At 38.7% G+C, this 17,812-nt stretch overlaps 1 protein-coding gene across 8 annotated transcripts; it reads left to right on the top strand.

Annotated features, from left to right (window-relative positions):
- Positions 1 to 302: 302 nt before the first annotated feature.
- LOC138002185 (melanopsin-like) lies at positions 303 to 16,944 on the top strand. 8 transcript variants are annotated; one of them, XM_068848270.1, is made up of 5 exons: positions 306 to 604; positions 887 to 1,016; positions 1,849 to 1,900; positions 9,275 to 9,326; positions 14,324 to 16,944. In XM_068848270.1, exon 5 carries the CDS (start codon positions 14,326 to 14,328, stop codon positions 15,367 to 15,369), a length of 1,044 nt encoding a protein of 347 aa, XP_068704371.1. In that variant the 5' UTR covers positions 306 to 604; positions 887 to 1,016; positions 1,849 to 1,900; positions 9,275 to 9,326; positions 14,324 to 14,325; the 3' UTR covers positions 15,370 to 16,944. The 8 variants fall into 8 exon arrangements, with proteins under 8 accessions (XP_068704399.1, XP_068704371.1, XP_068704376.1 ...); XM_068848298.1 differs by lacking the exon at positions 14,324 to 16,944 and having other exon boundaries at positions 303 to 604; positions 1,846 to 1,900; positions 9,275 to 9,325; XM_068848275.1 differs by lacking the exon at positions 9,275 to 9,326.
- Positions 16,945 to 17,812: the final 868 nt, after the last annotated feature.

The raw sequence follows: 17,812 nt of genomic DNA, 5'->3' as shown, positions 1-17,812 counted from the left end.
GTCCCGAAACTTTACGGGCCATTTTCGGGTGTCACAATTCCTTTTGTAACTCAAGAACGGAGAGCATTTAATTTGTCAAACTTCGCAGTTAATTTTCTTTTTGGTACCTTGAAAGCATGTTAAAAGATCGGCTTTCCAAAACAAGCGGTTGGCAATTTCACAGATGGCTTTTCGGGCCCGAAAAGTTTTCGGCACTTTCGAGAAACGGGCCCCTGCAGCTGGCCTTTACGGTACTTTTTGGTGCATATACGTAAAGCCGAACAATGTTTTGACCTGGCATTAGATTAGACTAACAAGAAGAGGAATTACGAAGCGGAAACAACACCTTCACCTTTGGGTGATGTGAAGTGCTGAACCTTCACTTCAGTCACACGCTTGTCACGTTCGTGTCGCTTGTGTGCCATGGTCATTGTTGTCAGAGTTCGATTCTCTGCAAGCCAACTCGGTACCTTTTATCGGGTCTGTACGACTTTTCTGGCCCTTCTTGTTAACGTGGAGTATGTGAAATGGGAAAACATATTTAAAAAATCGGTCAGCTGTCGCAGCATTCTCAAGAAAAGCAAAAAGAAGGACAAAAAGAGCCACAAGAGGAATAAAAGGAAAGGTAAGTTGTCTGACACTGTTTACCAGTAATTACTGACTAATAATTACTGAGAGGGTTTTGACGGTCTTCCTTGCATTTAAGTGTCTAGCAATGACAGCAATTAATAATTGATTATGCGATTGCTTAGTATGTTGCTTGATTATAACGTATTTCGATTACCGTATTAGCACTTCCGTGGCTCGTTTCCGCATACAGCCCCTCTTCACTCCCCTTCCAAAAGTTATAATCCCCTCTAGTTAGTCAATGTTGGAAGTGACGCGTTCTTAACTGTTTCTCTTCCAGAAAAAAAAAATACGTGTTGGTGTCTTCCAGCTCTGGGACCGAAAGTGAAACTGGACTTAACGAGAGAAAACGCATCCACTCCGACTCTGACTCCGAGGATAATGCGGCTGCTGTGGCTAAGCCCGTTAAGGTCGCTAAGATCACCAAAACCTTTCAAAAGTCTATCTCTGGCTTTTTCAGTAATGGTGAAAGTAAAGTGGTCGATCTTAAAGAAGGAAGTTTTTTTTACGGGCGCTTACTCTTTAAATTAAACAAAATTACAGGACGCAAAAATTAAGCACGTTTAGCGAACATTTGTATTCCAGCGAAAAAGCGACAGCGACAATTGTCTCTGGCCAAATAGGCGACAGGTGGACTGGAAAATGAGCGACAAAGCGACATCAGAACCCCCCGTGGAAAGCCTCAATAACAGCTAAATGTTCCTGCCCTCTCGCTATTTCTATCTCACATCAAAGCAGAACGATAAATAAGAGTCCTTTATTTCTTTTACTTACAACAACTGAATAGTAATCGAACCCCTTATTCCATGGTTTTGTTTCATTTGCTCACTTTTGTTTATTGTATCCAAGGAGATGGTGTGTAGTGATTTGTATCCAAGAAGGTTAAGAAAAATCGCAAGAGGAGTTTCCCTTGACACGAAACTGACCTCCTAATATATGTTCAGATGTTGTCCTATGCGATTGGAACGTCATGCGAAACACGTAACCTTTAATTCTTAAAACCGTCGGGAAAAATCTCAACATTCACGCTTTTGTTATTAAGTTGCGCAAGAAAGTGTATTAAAACAAAACTGCTGGCCGGGTCATGTATATTTGCAACTTCACCGCTTTGTTTCGAGACAAACATCATTACTGAGTTCTTCTCCCATATCTTAGAAACGTCTTTTTGTATTTAGTGATCGTTCATACGGACATGGAAAATTATTTTTGAAAAACTTTCCTTCTGTTTTTTTCTCGAAGCAGTCAATCGTTGCAAGCCAGGCTCCGTCAGAAGAATAACGAAGAACAGTTTGAGGTAAAAGATTCTTCAGTTTAGTTTACAATCAGGAATAATTTTTTTTCTTTGCATGCTAGCACCATTTTGAAATATTTGGACGGTACCTAATCAAGTTACATCAGCGGGCATAATGTGTTCTACACTTCGCGAACAATGTGCCTGTTCTTTAACTCACCTCAGAGTTTAAGACCAAAGACTTTGAGACGAGTGTTTGTTATATCCCACGTCGTTATTGTTGAAACTTTGAAAGTCTTGTGGAACCTCATTCGTTTAACACCAAACGGACAAACACGATTGATAATGAATTTCACATAATTCATTTTAAGATTAGGTTGCACTGATTTTTTTAAGACGCTTGGCCCTCGCTGAAAAGCAAAAGTTGGAAGATCACGCTTTAACAAAGGCACAAGAATATGTTAACGAAGTTTCATTATGTTAGCTGAGTTCTGAAGCAATGAAAAATTGATAAATAGCTTAGAAACGTGACTGGTTAAAAAGGAGCAGCGAAAAAAATTCCGGTTGATACAATTTATCAAATAAATTTAAACATATATCAAAGATTAAAGATTGATATAAACTGAGATGAGAAAAAAATGTGTTTCTATAGATATTAAAATAGTGATATTTTTAGCGTTTCTCAGAGCAACTTGATAACCGAAATTCGTTTTCGAGAGAGATGGTGATCTTCGCGTTCCAGACAAAGGACTTCCGGAATAAGAATACAACTTGATTTTAACATGATTTAGCTACATGCACGCTACGCAAGAAGCACAGCTCCGCTTGATGGTTAGTTTCATCTTCTTTTGCTGTTAAGTGTAAGATACTGTTTATGTTCTTACGGTCTTGCATGTATGCGTTTTTTGTTTGGATCGCAAGCCAATGATACTTTTCCATACAAATGCTGCTACATCACACGATTTACTTCCTTTCGCATCAAATTTGTAGCTGATTGGTTTACTAAAACACTGTAAGCGAAGGAAAATTTTTGTAAGTCAGCTACAGAAAATAATTTGACATAGCTGTCGGCGTTTAAGACAATTTTCAATCTAGACGAATTTATCCGGCCTAAATTTTGAATCAAATTTTCCAGTACAGACTTCCCATCATTGGATTCATGATCACCGTTCCAGTGATCAGTGATTTTCGTTAGGCGGATTGTCAGGTCAATTTTCCTAAATCTTAACACGAGAAATTTACGCGGCAATCTTCCGCAAAAAGTTAATAAAATTGTTCCTAAAAAAGAAACAAGCCGTTTCCGATTTTCGATCACCTTATTATTTATTGGCAACATATACACAGAGCTATGGAAAACCCTTTGAAATGATTTTAGCAAAACGTAATAAATCCTTTCGGCCTCAGATCGATTTGCAGCGGATTTTCTTTCACAGAATTGGACCTTACATAGAATACTGCAAATTTCCCGTTTGCATAAGATAAGCCACGGGAAAATAATGTGGGAATACAAGGAGTAACTTTCCGGAGGCTTCCATTTCGTTAGAAGGATGTTTTGGGTGATTCGGTAAGTCTAGCTTACCTCTGGGCAATTTACTTACCAGTAAGTGCAAATTAATTAGGTCATATCCCTGATACTTATCATAGCTTAATTAAGGGGAATGAAATATGTTTTATTGAATAATGCTCATGGTCTGGCGGAGCCGAGAGTACTTTCCTTGTATTGCCGACGTTCTCCAAAAGGAAAATGTACATAGATGATCCCTGAAATCCCTCAAAGGGAATCGATTTCAAAAGTGTCAATTTTCATAATCATCTTCATTGTTACCGCTGAAAATTAGCTTGAAGAATGAAATAAGTGTATGTGTTGCCGGTAAAATCCGTTCTCAGCTTGAATCAATTTTTAACTAGGTTAAATTGGTGATCCTCATTTACCTAGGTTGAATATGCACTCAGATGAATTGAAAAAACTTTTTTTGGAGCCAATATTAAACCTAGTTTTGATTATTATACTTGGATATCAATTGAATTATTATACACAAAGAACTGTGTTGGGTTGAGCATGTTCGTCGTTGTTGTGCAGTGGTGAAGACACAGGACTATGGATCTGGATCCGAGTTCGACTACATCGATAAATGCTAAGTGCATAGTACAGTTCTTTGAATTGTTTACTTCCTTACTACTGTTGTAATGTGGAGACTGAATGGGTAAGTGTATCAATACAGAAATCGATAAAATGATACGATACATTAAGAAATTGTGTTGAGATAAGTAATAGAGAGCTTGAGGGAAGGTTGTAGCCGTTTTCAATCCTTTTATGATTCGGTGGAGTGCGTATGCAACCTACAATACTCGTCACAATTGTTGGAACACCCATCCCCGTTTCCCCCTTCCTCCAATGTTGATTTTCACAACTACGAGCAGTCGCCTGACAAATTCTCACAAAACATTGAATTGGGGTAAGGGGGATGTGGCAAAAGCTACGATCTTGTAACACGATGATTTTGAACCCCGTCCATTCGCTAAGTGTTCCAACTATGTCTAGTATTGTACGTAATGTGAGGATCACCAACTGATTTAACTTAGACAAAAGCGGATTCAACCTGAGAACGCATTTTACCTGCAACATATATATTCGAATGCGGGTTATAGATGAAAGACCAGCTCCACTGGAATGAGTAGCTCCATAGCTCAGTTAGTAGAACATTGCATAGGCAACGTAGATATCATGGGTTCGAATCTCGTTTAATACCTTCATTATGTGGAATATTGGTGTATAAAGATGACACTTTTCAGGAGTTGCTAATAATGAATTAGAGGGTAATTTGCCAATGGTAAGGAGTTTATTGGGAAAATCATCAGTGTCTTTGACATAAGATGGTAGTTTGTGGACAAGAGTTTGTCGGAAGATGGTCGTCAACAAAATGGGATATCCGTTCAGTGGGATGACTATTAGATGAAACAATGGGGCGTACTAGGTTACCGGGCTTGTGTACATTGGAAAGGATGTAAAAACGTCCTGGTTTTACGTCAGGTTGTATGAGGTATTGTTTTGTGTTCTCGTCAATGAGGTCCGACGTCAGTGTACACTATGTTTACGTATACTGTTACTTGCTTTTGTATGTCGGCAGTGATGTCAGTCTTCATTTATTAATAAGCGTCGGTAGAATTTAGAGTTGTTAAGTTGTCTGTTGCATTCGTCAATGTACCAGGCCGTTTTATTCATAATAACCGTACCGGAACCCTTGTCTGCTGGTTTTATTACATTTTCTTGTCGTTGTTTAAGTTGGCGTATTGCCTGTCGTTCTGAGGAGGTACGATTGTCACGAATAGGGTTAGGTTTACACGTAGTGATGTCAAGTTTAACAGCGTCTAATGTATCCAGGGTCTGTTCTCTGTTAGTAGGAGGGTTCCAAATACTTTTATTATGGAAAGGGTTGTCTCGTTTGTTCATGTTAGTGGTATTGTTCTCCGGTCAAAGAAGTACTCTGTTAGTCGTATGCGTCGAGTAAAGTCGTATATGTCAGCTGAGATTTCAGGCCAGTTGATGTGTCTAGGAGTAGGACAGAGTGCGAGACCACGTGAGAGAACAGGTATCTCGTCGGGAGACAATAGAATTAGAAAGATATATAACAGACGCGTGATCAAGTGGAAGCTTAGCACGCTTGCTCTTGTGGCGAGAGCGTTTGCGAGTGCGTGCGAGAGTATTACTCATGGATGCGTGACTGGTAATGTGAGATGAAGTGAAGTTGCTGTTAGTAGTTATGTTATAGTTAGGGGTTGTGTTGTTATCTGTAAGACTGTTGAGTGAGGACTTTAGGCATGGAAAAGTTAACAGTAACATTAGATGTAGTATAGTACGCCACTAAATTCAAATGCCCTTGACTGAAGAGGAAATGCCCTTGAAGAGGAAGTCAACTTTGTAACGGCACGTGAAGCCATCCTATCAAGGCTTCAATTGCAGCACCCCACAATGTACGACCAGTACAATACATGTGCCATGACAAGGGAACTTGAAGCTTGGACTCCTTCAGTTACCGTACATGTGCGAGAACTTTGAGCTTTACACACCATCATCAAAGCTTAGAAGGAAAGCACCCTAAATTTAGCCTACTACTTGAAATGATGTCAACCATCAGTCGTAACCGTTGTGGAATTTCCTATGACGTAATGGTCTTAATTCATCTGGAACTTTCTTCGGATATCTATTAACAACTTACAGCTTTCTTTCTTAAAAATCACGATTAAATTTAATTGGTTTTTTACATGGGTAAAGGGGCAGCAAAGTAGTCACACGAGTCACATAATTCAAGAATTACGTTATCCACGGCTATCTTTAGTACGGTGGTTATTTCACTACTAATGAAAGTTGCAACGTTGACACGTCCCATGAATGACGTAATGGCTTTTTATGTATTCAATACAAAGAGGCAATATATTTTGTACTAAATAAAGAGTAGAATATTCATAAACTGTTAAGTACATTAACGTTTTAACAGCTTTTGGCGAATACCGGTAAACATCATAAGTTGCGTGATTCGAAGTGCCACTGACTAAATGACCGAATAGAAATTTGGGTCTGCTCACCAACAAAACTAAATTTTATCTGTTTTCTTACCACTATAGTTGCAACGTATTACACATTCCAAAGCAGTCCTTGTTGATTCACTGATGACTATAGAACCAAAATCACTTGATCAATCACTGACAACAACGACTGCAAACAAAGCTATTGCACCATTACTTATAGCCGTTGTCAAATCTCCGATTGCACCATCAGTCGTAGACGTTGTGAAATCTCCGATGACGTAATAGTCTTAGCTTTCTTTCTTAAAAGTCACGATTACATGTTTCAATAAGACACAAAATAATATATATTTAAATAAAGGGCGGACTATATTCATAAAATTTTAATTACATTAACATTTTAACAGCTTTTTAGCGAATAAACATCCTAAGTTGCGTGACTGCAAGTCCCACTGACTATGTGGCCGAGTGGAAGTCTGGTTCAGCTCGCCTACAAACGAAAAAAAGAAAAAAAAAATCGATTGCAGAGCAAGACCCGCGCTCGGCCAATGGGCGCGCGGTTAAATAGACCTTTTCACGGTTTCTGACGGCATGTTTAGCCCAGAGAAGCAGCTCTATGGTCAAACTGTTTGTTACCGTTGCAGCTATCCCTTTAATATGCATAACAATATTTCACGCGAAACTTGGGCCATCTTTCTTTTCTTATCCGAAGCCAAACCCTGAAGCAGATTGATTTGGTCATGTGAATGCAGTACGAACTTCATTCCGGAACGGAACTCATTCCGGAATCATGTGAATAGGCCCTTAGTACGTGAGTCTCAAAAATTAGGGACAAAAGATATACCTAAAGGCCTGCTCATTCCAGAAAAGGAATTGGCTAACGTAAACAAACAACCCAAAGAAATATACAATAACAAAAACAAACTGGGTCATCTACTGATACGCCCATCATCTACTACAAAAATCTTTTGTCGGGGCAGCATAAACAAAGAATACATATGTACAGCATTAGAAAAGGTAATCTTCTTTCTCGACCATCACTTACTTTCTAGAAAAATCCTATTTGTTGGCATCTGCGTCAATACTGAATTTTCCTCACGGAAATAATAAAAATAAGATCATCGTAAATTGTTATTGAATTTTTATGAGAAATCACGAAGATATTTCCCGAAGACAATTTTATTTGCTTACAACTTTTACAAATTTGAGGAAGACAATATTACAGAGAAGTTACACCGTGGACTAATTTCGATATACATTTATTCATTCGTAAGGATCAGACTTTTTTAAATATGAATCAATAGCTGTTGTCAATGACTTAGTTGCAGTGGAGAAGGAAGCCTATAAAGAGGATATTATCTGTAAGTAGCAAGAATTGCGTGGTCCGTTTAAAATAAGGATTTATTCTTGAGCAAAACAGCTTCCGCAATTTTCTGTCATTTTCCTAGATTATCCAATGTGCCAAAGGAAAGGAAGGCATCATTCCAAGATAAATTCGCTGAATCACTTATGAAACATAAGTAGAATTAAACTGCGTACGTAATTTTTTTTTTGGTCCTGAAACACAGGAAAAACAGAAAGCTTAACTTGATTGCGTAGCAAAGTGGTTCGGCAATAAATACAAATAAAATAGAAAGAAATGATAAAGACAGGCACATAAACGGCACAAGGTAGAAAAATAGGAGAATTTTACAACAAAAAAGAAAAAAAAAAAACGTTACCGACTGCAATTATAAATGCAATCATTTAATTAATATTTTAGCTTTGGAAAGTATCTAGAAACACAGTGCGCTCTATGAGTATATGTGATGACTTGCACGAAATTTTCAACTTAACAAAGCTTCCGTTTTCGAAAACAAAAATAATGTGGGGAGGCGCCAGTCACGGACAGTTTTTCTTAATGTTTCTACTTTCTTCCTTGACAACCATAAAGCACGATCGAGGAAGCGACCACGAGATCTTTCCGTTCAAATGTGACTGAAATGATTTACACTAATAAGTCTCTGATTGAAAAAGAAAGACCTTCTCGCGCTCGAATTGTCAATGAATATCTTCATCTCAGTGATAAATCAACCATAATACTTCAAACCAACAAAAGGTCGATTCTTCGATTCAATGATTCTTCGGTTTGCTGTTCTCAGTTTCAGCAATGAATTTCAGCTTTGGTTCACAAGACTTATTCTGACCTGGGGAAAAGTTTATGAAGCTGATGTTTTCTTGGGCAAATTTACGAAATCACGAAATTGTTCCTCAATGACCAGGTTTTGAGGACCGGCAGGGTACGACAAACAATTCCATGCGCGCAGATGTTTGGGCGCGGCAATGAAACCAAAAAAAAATAGCTAAATGTTCCTGCCATCTCGCTATTTCTATTGCACATCAAAGCAGAACAATAAATAAAAGTCCTTTATTTCTTTTACTTACAACAACTGAATAGTAATCGAACCCCTTATCGCGTGGTTTTCTTGTCATTTGCTCACTTTTGTTTATTGTATTCAAGGAGATGGTGTGTAGCGATTTGTATCCAATGGAAGAAGGTTTAGAAAAATCGCAAGAGGAGTTTCCCTTGACACGAAACTGACCTCCTAATATATGTTAAGTTGTTGTCGGATGCGATTGGAACGTCATGCGAAACACGTAACGTTTAATTCTTAAAACCGTCCGGAAAAATCTCAACATTCACCCCTCGAGGCAGATGGCTTTTGTTATTAAGTTGCGCAAGAACGTATTAAAACAAAACTGCTGGCCGGGTCATGTATATTTGCAACTTCACCGCTTTGTTTCGAGATCGTGCGCACACATCATTAATTATTCTCCCATATCTAAGAAAAGTCTTTTTGTATTTAGTGGTCGTTCATACGGACATGGAAAATTATTTTTGAAAAACTTTCCCTCTGTTTTTTCTCGAAGCAGTCAATCGTTGCAAGCCAGGCTCCATCAGAAGAATAACGAAGAACAGTTTGAGGTAAAAGATTCTTCAGTTTAGTTCACAATCAGGAATGATTTTTTTCTTTGCGTACTAGTACCATTTTGAAATATTTGGACGGTACCTAATTAAGTTACATCAGCGGGCATAATGTGTTCTACACTTCGCGAACAATGTGCAAGTTCTTTACTTTCCCTCAGAGTTTAAGACCAAAGGCTTTGAGACGAGCGTTTGTTACATCCCACGTCGTTATTGTTGAAAATATGAAAGTCTAGTGGAACCTCATTCGTTTAACACCAAACGGACAAACTTCTCAATCACGATAGGATGGATAATGAATTTCACATAATTCCTTTTAAGATTAAGTTGCACTGATTTTTTAAGACGCTTGGCCCTCGCTGAAAAACAAAAATTGGAAGATCACGCTTTAACAAAGGCACAAGAATATGTTAACGAAGTTTCATTATGTTAACTGAGTTCTGAAGCAATGAAAAATAGACAAATAACTTAGAAACGTGACTGGTTAAAAAGGAGCAGCGAAAAAATTCCGGTTGATACAATTTATCAAATAAATTTAAATATACATCAGAGATTAAAGATTGATATAAACTGAGATGAGAAAAAAAATTGTACCTATAGATATTAAAATATTGATATTTTTAGCGTTTCTCAGAGCAACTTGATAACCGGAATTCGTTTTCGAGAGAGATGAAGATCTTCGCCGCCAGACAAACGACTTCCGGAATAAAAATACAACTTGATTTTAACATGATTTAGCTACATGCAGGCTCCGCAAGAAGCACAGCTCCGCTTGAGGGTTAGTTTCATCTTCTTTTGCTGTTAAGTGTAAGATAATGTTTATGTTCTTACGGTCTTGAATCCGGTTAACGTCTCATTAAACTTCGATATCCGATAAATTCGATCAGAGAGACATCGGTAGCTCAAAGTTCTTTGGCCCTGCTCTTCTTTCGATTAGATAAAGTGGAAAAGAAAATATATTCCCCGGAAAATTCATGTCATAAACTTTCAATAGAGGAATACTTTATGGCTGTTACACTTCACAAAGCGCGTTAAAAAAAATTCGCAAAGGACACCCGCGAAGGTCTTCCGTAAACTTAAAGTTAAAAAGTCTTCACGGTTACGGTAAAAATGGCTTCTTGTAGTTCTTATTCAGCTTTACTCAGTAAAGGACGATTCCACACAACGTGACGCAAACTGGAAAAACCCAGACGACTTCCAGTGCTTTACTCTCTCAGCTCTCTAAAAAGACTGGAACAGAGATGTGTCATGGCATCTAAAAGGGATTGTGTATAAGTGTATGCGTGTATCCGATCGACGTTGGACTGCGCCGTACCTGTTTTCCACCATTCACTTCCAGAGTATTTGACCCACGAACTGGAACTTAACTAAGGGAGCGTTGGCAAATATATGTCCCAGTTCTAATTACGACGAAGCCATAACTCGCCTGGATTTAGTATCACTACACGAACGCCACCGAAGCTTATGCAATGACTTCTTTAATAACATTGTAAACGAAAAGAGTCACAGATTGCATCATCTGTTACCACCGTTACGTAAAAACGAGAGATATTTTTATCGTCATAAACGAACATTTGCCATTCCGAAAGTTAAAACTGAAAGAGCAAAGAGATCTTTCATGATCGCTTCTACAGCCTTAATTTCGACAATTAATTTTAAATTATGAATAATTATGAATAGTAACTATACAATGTATACAGGAATTTTTTATAGATTTTACCTTTTTTCATTTTCATATATCTATTTTGTATAATACGCAATTCAGCCTAAAGGCTGCTATATATTATTGTATAATAAACATCTATCTATCTATCCTGTGGATGACCCGGTAGAAAATGAACTGCTACTTGCAAGAGCAGGTAATTATTGATCTTTGAGATCTTCCTGAAACTAATTGTTTCAGTCTCCATACGTCCCATGAAAATGATCTAATGAAAATGATCTCCTGTCTAGTAAACCACGCTGGAGACGAATCTGTCAATACTGGAGTAAAGCGAACACGTGAAGCATCGAATGGAATACACGCCTCCGGAAATATGCTCTTTCGCATGAGCACATGCTTTAGCGATGGTCGTATTTGCACTCATGTGCAAAGTGGTACATTTGTGAAGTATGCTGCACTCTGAAAATCACAGGGGACCTACAACTTATTGCCAACAGACCCCAAAGGTCCCTTTTCATCTGGCGGCTGGTGTCCTTTGAAAGGTTTGCTGGATCTATCGAACGACAATTGCTGCTTGATCTTGCAAAATCACAATATGTAGCACGCTTGCAAGAAGGTGTGCGAACCATACCCAAAATGAAATACATTCGTTGGCATCGTCCCTAAGGTCAAAGAAGGCTGGGCCCTAAAAGAAAACAAAGAAGGTGAAGACTTGGCGAAGTTCACTTGGACAAACTACAGGCAGAAAAGTTGACCCCTAATTAGTGGCACGGGAAACGAGACGGTCGTATGGGAAGTGTCTGAATTCCAATCCTAACAGCACGACACGTTTCTTCGTTCTTCTCACGACTTGCGACAAAATCACGAGAAATGCCTAATCCCACCGATGATGATTTTCGTGCCCTTGGCTTTTTAACGGCACGTGAAACCATCCCATCAAGGCTTCAATTGCAGCACCCCACAGTGTACGACCAGTACAATATATGTGCCATGACAAGGGAACTTGAAGCTTGGACTCCTTTAGTTACCGTACATGTGCGAGAACTTTGAGCTTTACACACCATCCTCCAAGCTTAGAAGGAAAGCACCCTACATTTAGCCTACTACTTGAAATGAATATGTCAACTACTTGTTCTTCTGGCGTGGCTTACGATGACTGACCGAGTCCTACTGGACGAAGTAACAACTGATAACCGACATATTTATTTGATTTCTGGAAGGAAATAAGAGACGGGCCACTTAATCCTGGTTGTCCACCATTTAAAAAAAACCCCCCGGACATTTCGATTGGAATGTAAATGGCAAGGCTATTTGGTGTTGTAGAGCGGAAGTCTAGTCCCTTAGTTAATTCGAGCGATTAGAATTTACATATGGCAAGCTGATCGCAAGAGAATTTCCCATATCTGACTTCAACGGTATACTTTGAACCAGCCGGGGATCAACCAGTTGCAGGCTCTAAATGGTAAACAACTCCATTTACTGTAGTGAATGTTTCTGAAAAACAGCTAGATTAGGGGTTATTTTTCCAACTATCCTCCAGTCCTGGTAATACAATAGAAGGGTTCAGTCTCAGCGTCTTCTCATCTTCTGCAAAACGTCATGCTTTAGAAAACAAGGCCTTTTAAAACTGACACACTCGTATTTGCCAATCACCACCACTACCTCTCTCCCCCACCCCTCGGGCAATCCTCGGTCCTTTTTTATTTTGAAATTTAAAAAATTGAATCTTTAAAATTCCAGTTTCACGGGCAAAAAGTGGTGTCGAAATGCCCCGCTTAAGCATTGAAAAACAGACACAAACCAACTCTTCATCTAACTGTAAAACTCTACTTGTTGATGAGCAGTTACAAATACCGGCATACTAGACACTTCCGATTGAAATGCTCCACAGTCAAATACCCTATCCCATGGCACGGAATGTAGTCAAATGTCCAGGGTTTACCCAAGGTATGTTGAAGTTTCGAAATGATCGCCGCATTTCGCGAGGCTTTTTCTCGCGACTGAAATTTACGTATCAATGAGGTCACGTTTTTCCGCTGATTTATGTACTATCTACAAGTTCTCGTGGTTATTTTGACGCCACTTTTCTCAGTTGGGCTCAAATTTCATGCCATGCTAAGGACAGTTCAAAAGCGCGAAATTAGTCAGTGTTTCATTAGTCCACAAACGAGCTTGACCATCATACACATAAGATCTAGCAAAAGGGCGCCATAAACTGACAAAAGAAATTGGTTTTTTGTTTCAAGGTAAGACTATCTTTATCGTGACACCTCAGTTTTATGAGTGAACCTCAAACACTAAACAAAGCCACAATATTGAAACCACGACAACAAGCCCACGTGGGCCAGAATAGTAATTTTTTTATAGAATGAACAATCCTTTTTAAAAATCATTTACGTATCTAAATAACGAATAGGTGAAACCATGGTTTTTTTGACTGGTTTATTTAGGGGGCGTTCGATTGATCGTATTCCGGAATAGAAATACATGGAATAGCAATTAGAAATCCTTCATTTTTGCGGAGATTCACATTAAAACTGTCAAACATTGTAAAATACGAATGCTTAAGAAATGTTTATACATTTAATGATAGATTCGCAGTACGGGAGGACTGTACTTTCCATTGTTGGAAACGAGGTCGCTAAAGATCCCATGCGTTTCATAAGTACATTAGCCTCCGGCTCGATTACTGTATCCCCATCCTATGTAACGACTATAATACATTGATTGATTGATTGATTGATTGATTGATTGTATTTCCGCGGGGCCGAGGCGAGTTTTTTTTGCCGTATTTTTCAAGTGTTGGAACTTCTTCCGAAAACCGTCGAAAAAAACAGCAGAACTTTGAAATACGATTTTTGTAGGTTACATAGGTTATAATCATATTCATATTCTGCCCATGTATATGTGAAATTTGGATTCTGTCTTCGGATTCTCGATATTTCTGATCACTGAGTTGCTGCAGTCTGGCTCAATGACCCTAAGACTCTCACGCGCATGGTCGGAAATTGGCGGAAGGTATAGTAATCATAGTACAGTTGGCAAAGTCAAGATTCAAGGATGAAAACAAATTCGCGCGAAATTAAAGAGAAGCACTATTCCATAGATTATTTTTTGTCTATTTATTACGGTTTCTACAGGATTAATTTTGCTTTGAAAGTTTTATCTACCCACAGGTATCCTTTAAACTTGTCAGAATGTTTTCCGCGGGACAAGATGGGCTTTAACATGACAGTTACAGTAGATATTTAAACACTTTGTGTTAACTAACTTTTACATAAAACAATACACTCATATGTTTACTTTACGACCATGCGTGTTTCTTTTTTCATAGACATGGCAGCAAGTCCACACAATACCTCCAATAAAGACATTGGAGCTCTCGGTGATCCGCTTGGGAGAGGAGACATTGAAATATGGTTTCAGGTCATTCTTGCCGTTCTTATCTGCTTAACCAGTTTCTTGGGAAACTCGCTTGTTGTTTACGCCATTCATAAGGACACTCGACTCAATACCATTACAAACGTACTGATCGAGAACCTGGCGTACAGCGACATATTCATGGCGATCTTTCACATGCCTTTTTGGATTGTCAGTCTTCGTTTCGGGAAATGGGTTTTTGGTGATATGGCTTGCGAGGTGGCTGGCGTGACACAACTCATCTTTGGCATCGTGTCGTTGCTGACAATGACAGCAATTGCAATAAATCGCTACCTCAAAGTTTGCCGACGCCATTTATACACGACGTTTTTCTCCAACAGGAAGGCAACGTATGTAATAGTTTTCTGCTCCTGGATACTTTCCATAGCAGTAAATACACCGCAATTGTACGGTTGGGGAAACATAACCTATCACCATTTTTTTACTGATTGCACTTGTGAATGGGCTAATCCAGACATTTCTTATATCATTTTCTTGGTTGCTATGACCATCTTCACTCCTGCTACCATCATATTTGGATGCTATTACGTGATATACAAGACTGTAAGAGCAAGTGCACGAAGAGTACAGGGCCATTTTGATCTACCTAATCTAGGCAAAAGCGAAGACAAGTCCGACGCCAAGGTATTAAAAACCTCACTTGTCGTGGTATGTGTTTACATCGCGTGCTGGACTCCACTGTCGGTCATCGGTTTCATGGAAGTTTTTGGATCCCAGTCCCCTCGCTTGGCGTATTTTATCTCCTACGTTGGGGCATACTGCAGCAGTATGACTAATCCGTTTATATACGGCATAATGAACCCTCAATTTAAACGGGCATTTTCTACTATTCTAAGACTAAGGGAGGATTCTCGACATGGTAGATTGTCTGGTTTGCCAAGAAATCGGGAATCAAATTCCCAGATGCAGGTGATTTCAACGCAAGGCATAAACCAATGAATTATCTTGCAAAGGATAAAAAAAAAGTACATTCCCGGTTTCAGACTTCTAGTGAAATCCTCTGCGGCTTCTGCCATACGCGTATTATTCCTTGTTCCTTGTGTCGATGATTTTAAATAGACCTATTCAGTTTTGAAAATACACATATTGTTACTCAGTTGCAGCATGTTTCAAAAAAACAATGTCTATTTTTCCTGATCCTGTTTCCAAAGTGCTCGTTTTGGACTAATTGGCTTTGTCCTATGTCAATTTTGCAAATTTTAGTTTTATCAAATGTGAAGAGACTCAACGTCCTATGAATCGGTCCACGTGCATGTTAGTTGTTTACTGAGCGAGAAAGAGAGACAGAGAATTTAGGTAATTGATTTAAGGGCCCACTGACGTATTTTTTGGGGTGCGTTGCTAAGGATGTAACGGTTAAGTAATTTGAGAGAGTTTGGCATTATTGTGGTCAGTTTCTAACTTTTGTAAGCCAATGACCCTAAATATGATGTCATCATACCACGCCCATGGTCACGTGACCAATAAAAGAAAACTCTAAATTTGTCTCTGTGCTACGCAATTTGGGTATATAATCGATGGTTTGATAATTTGTATTCGTTTTTGCATCCAGCCAAGCATGGTTTTCTTTTTATTTTGAAAAATGTTTTTTTTAAAGACATAAACGATACTGAAATATCCATAACTTTTTCAACAGAGATGATTTTAAAAAATCAAGGCTTAGCTATATTCTGTATTTGGGGGTGAAACATGTCATGTAAAAAAAAATTCAATTCAATTTAAAACCACCGGAAATTTAGTTTTTCTCTAAAAAACCGGAAGTCAGTTCGTTTACGCATGCGCAGTTGATCTGAGAACGAGCGCGAGGAAGGGCGAGGAAAAACCTTCGTAACAAGTTTGTGCGGTGACTTTTGCTTGTGAGTGGGTTTTCTTGTCAGCTCATGATATGATGACGTCAATTACCGGAAGTAACATTTCACTTCCTTAGCAACGCGCGAAAAATCCGTCTGTGAGCCCTTTAATGATCCCTTGACCTTCTAGAACAGAGATTTATTCAGTATTACTTTTCATCTGTCGCTTCAAAGGGATTTCTCTTGGTATAGGTAGTTCTAGGTACCCACATGATTTCGAGTGTCATTTGGAATAAGTAATTAGCGGGGTAAATTTTACACAGTCGAACAAAATTTGAGAAATTGAAAACGTTTACAAGTGCTCATTTATAGTTCCAAATTGCAGGAGAAAGTTCGTGTGATTATTTATAATAATAATAATAATAATAATAATAATAATAATAATAATAATAATAATAATACATAAGAAAACTCGAGATAGCTTATCCTAGTTAAGCAGAAAGAACGCACGCTTACCACGCCAAAAGTTGAGTCATCCAGAGAGCGCCTTTGACTTTCCACTTTGATCATTGACCAATCAGAATGCTTGGTTTGTAACATTTTTGCTACACTGATTACCTCGTTTTTGCACTGTGTTACCCGAAAAATGCATTTCTCGTAGCCAATCAGAATGAAGAATTTTTTTCATGTTTTTTATTAGAGGGCGATATACGAAGTGAGCAAACACTTTGCCAGTTTTTACTCAACGGCGGGAGCCGATAAGTAGGAGCTTGCCTTCCCCATGCAATCCCTATGAGTCAAACTTTGCGTGTGTATGTATTTCTATTTTTAGAACGACGCGAGTTCTTCAGCTCTACACGCACTGTTTAGAATGGCCAATCAGAATACTAGAAAGTTATTGTCAAATGAAGACAAAATAGCGAAACAAATTCATGCAAATTGATTAAAATGTGAGCAGTCTCCCGCTGAAGGGGTAGTTCTAAAAATAGAAGGATACGAGCAAAGGTAGACTGATGTCTCAAGGATGTACTGCAAATGGAGGCTCCTAGTCATGGGCTACTGTCGACTGTGTTCTCCCGAAGTTTATTATAGCGCTTGGCTATACACTCCTTCACACCTCCCCCCCCCCCCAAAAGACGTTGGTAATTAGTTCTACTTTACATTTGAATGAACTAATTTTTATACGAAAAACTTTACACTCATTTGAAGTCGGAACTCGGAAATGCCCTATTAAAATGTCAGTCAGCTTCGCTTTGCGAGCAAACTCAGGAAGTCTATGATTTAGATTTCCGGTGATATCATCGCTGAAAGAAGGAACGCGGTGTATTTTCAAGGTACGAACGTGTCGATATAATTACCATCTTGCTGTTCAAGGAGAAGATTCTTATTATGGGAGATTTTAACATTCATATCGACAACATCAACGATCCGGATGCCGTCAAGCTCTTGGATCTTCTTGAATTGTTTGGACTCCAACAGCAAGTAACAAGATCTACTCACACTCATGGTCACATCTTAGATGTCATCATTTCTCGTTGCTCTAATCAGATTGTTAAGTCTGCGCCTGTTGTTGACTACTTTATTTCTGACCA

Source organism: Montipora foliosa, chromosome 1, assembly GCF_036669935.1.
Source record: "Montipora foliosa isolate CH-2021 chromosome 1, ASM3666993v2, whole genome shotgun sequence".
NCBI lineage: Eukaryota > Metazoa > Cnidaria > Anthozoa > Scleractinia > Acroporidae > Montipora > Montipora foliosa.
This window is presented reverse-complemented; position numbering and strand designations above follow the sequence as displayed.

Excerpts from the sequence above, each read along its gene's own strand:
- LOC138002185 (XM_068848275.1), top strand. The coding sequence starts at position 14,326 with ATGGCAGCAAGTCCACACAATACCTCCAATAAAGACATTGGAGCTCTC.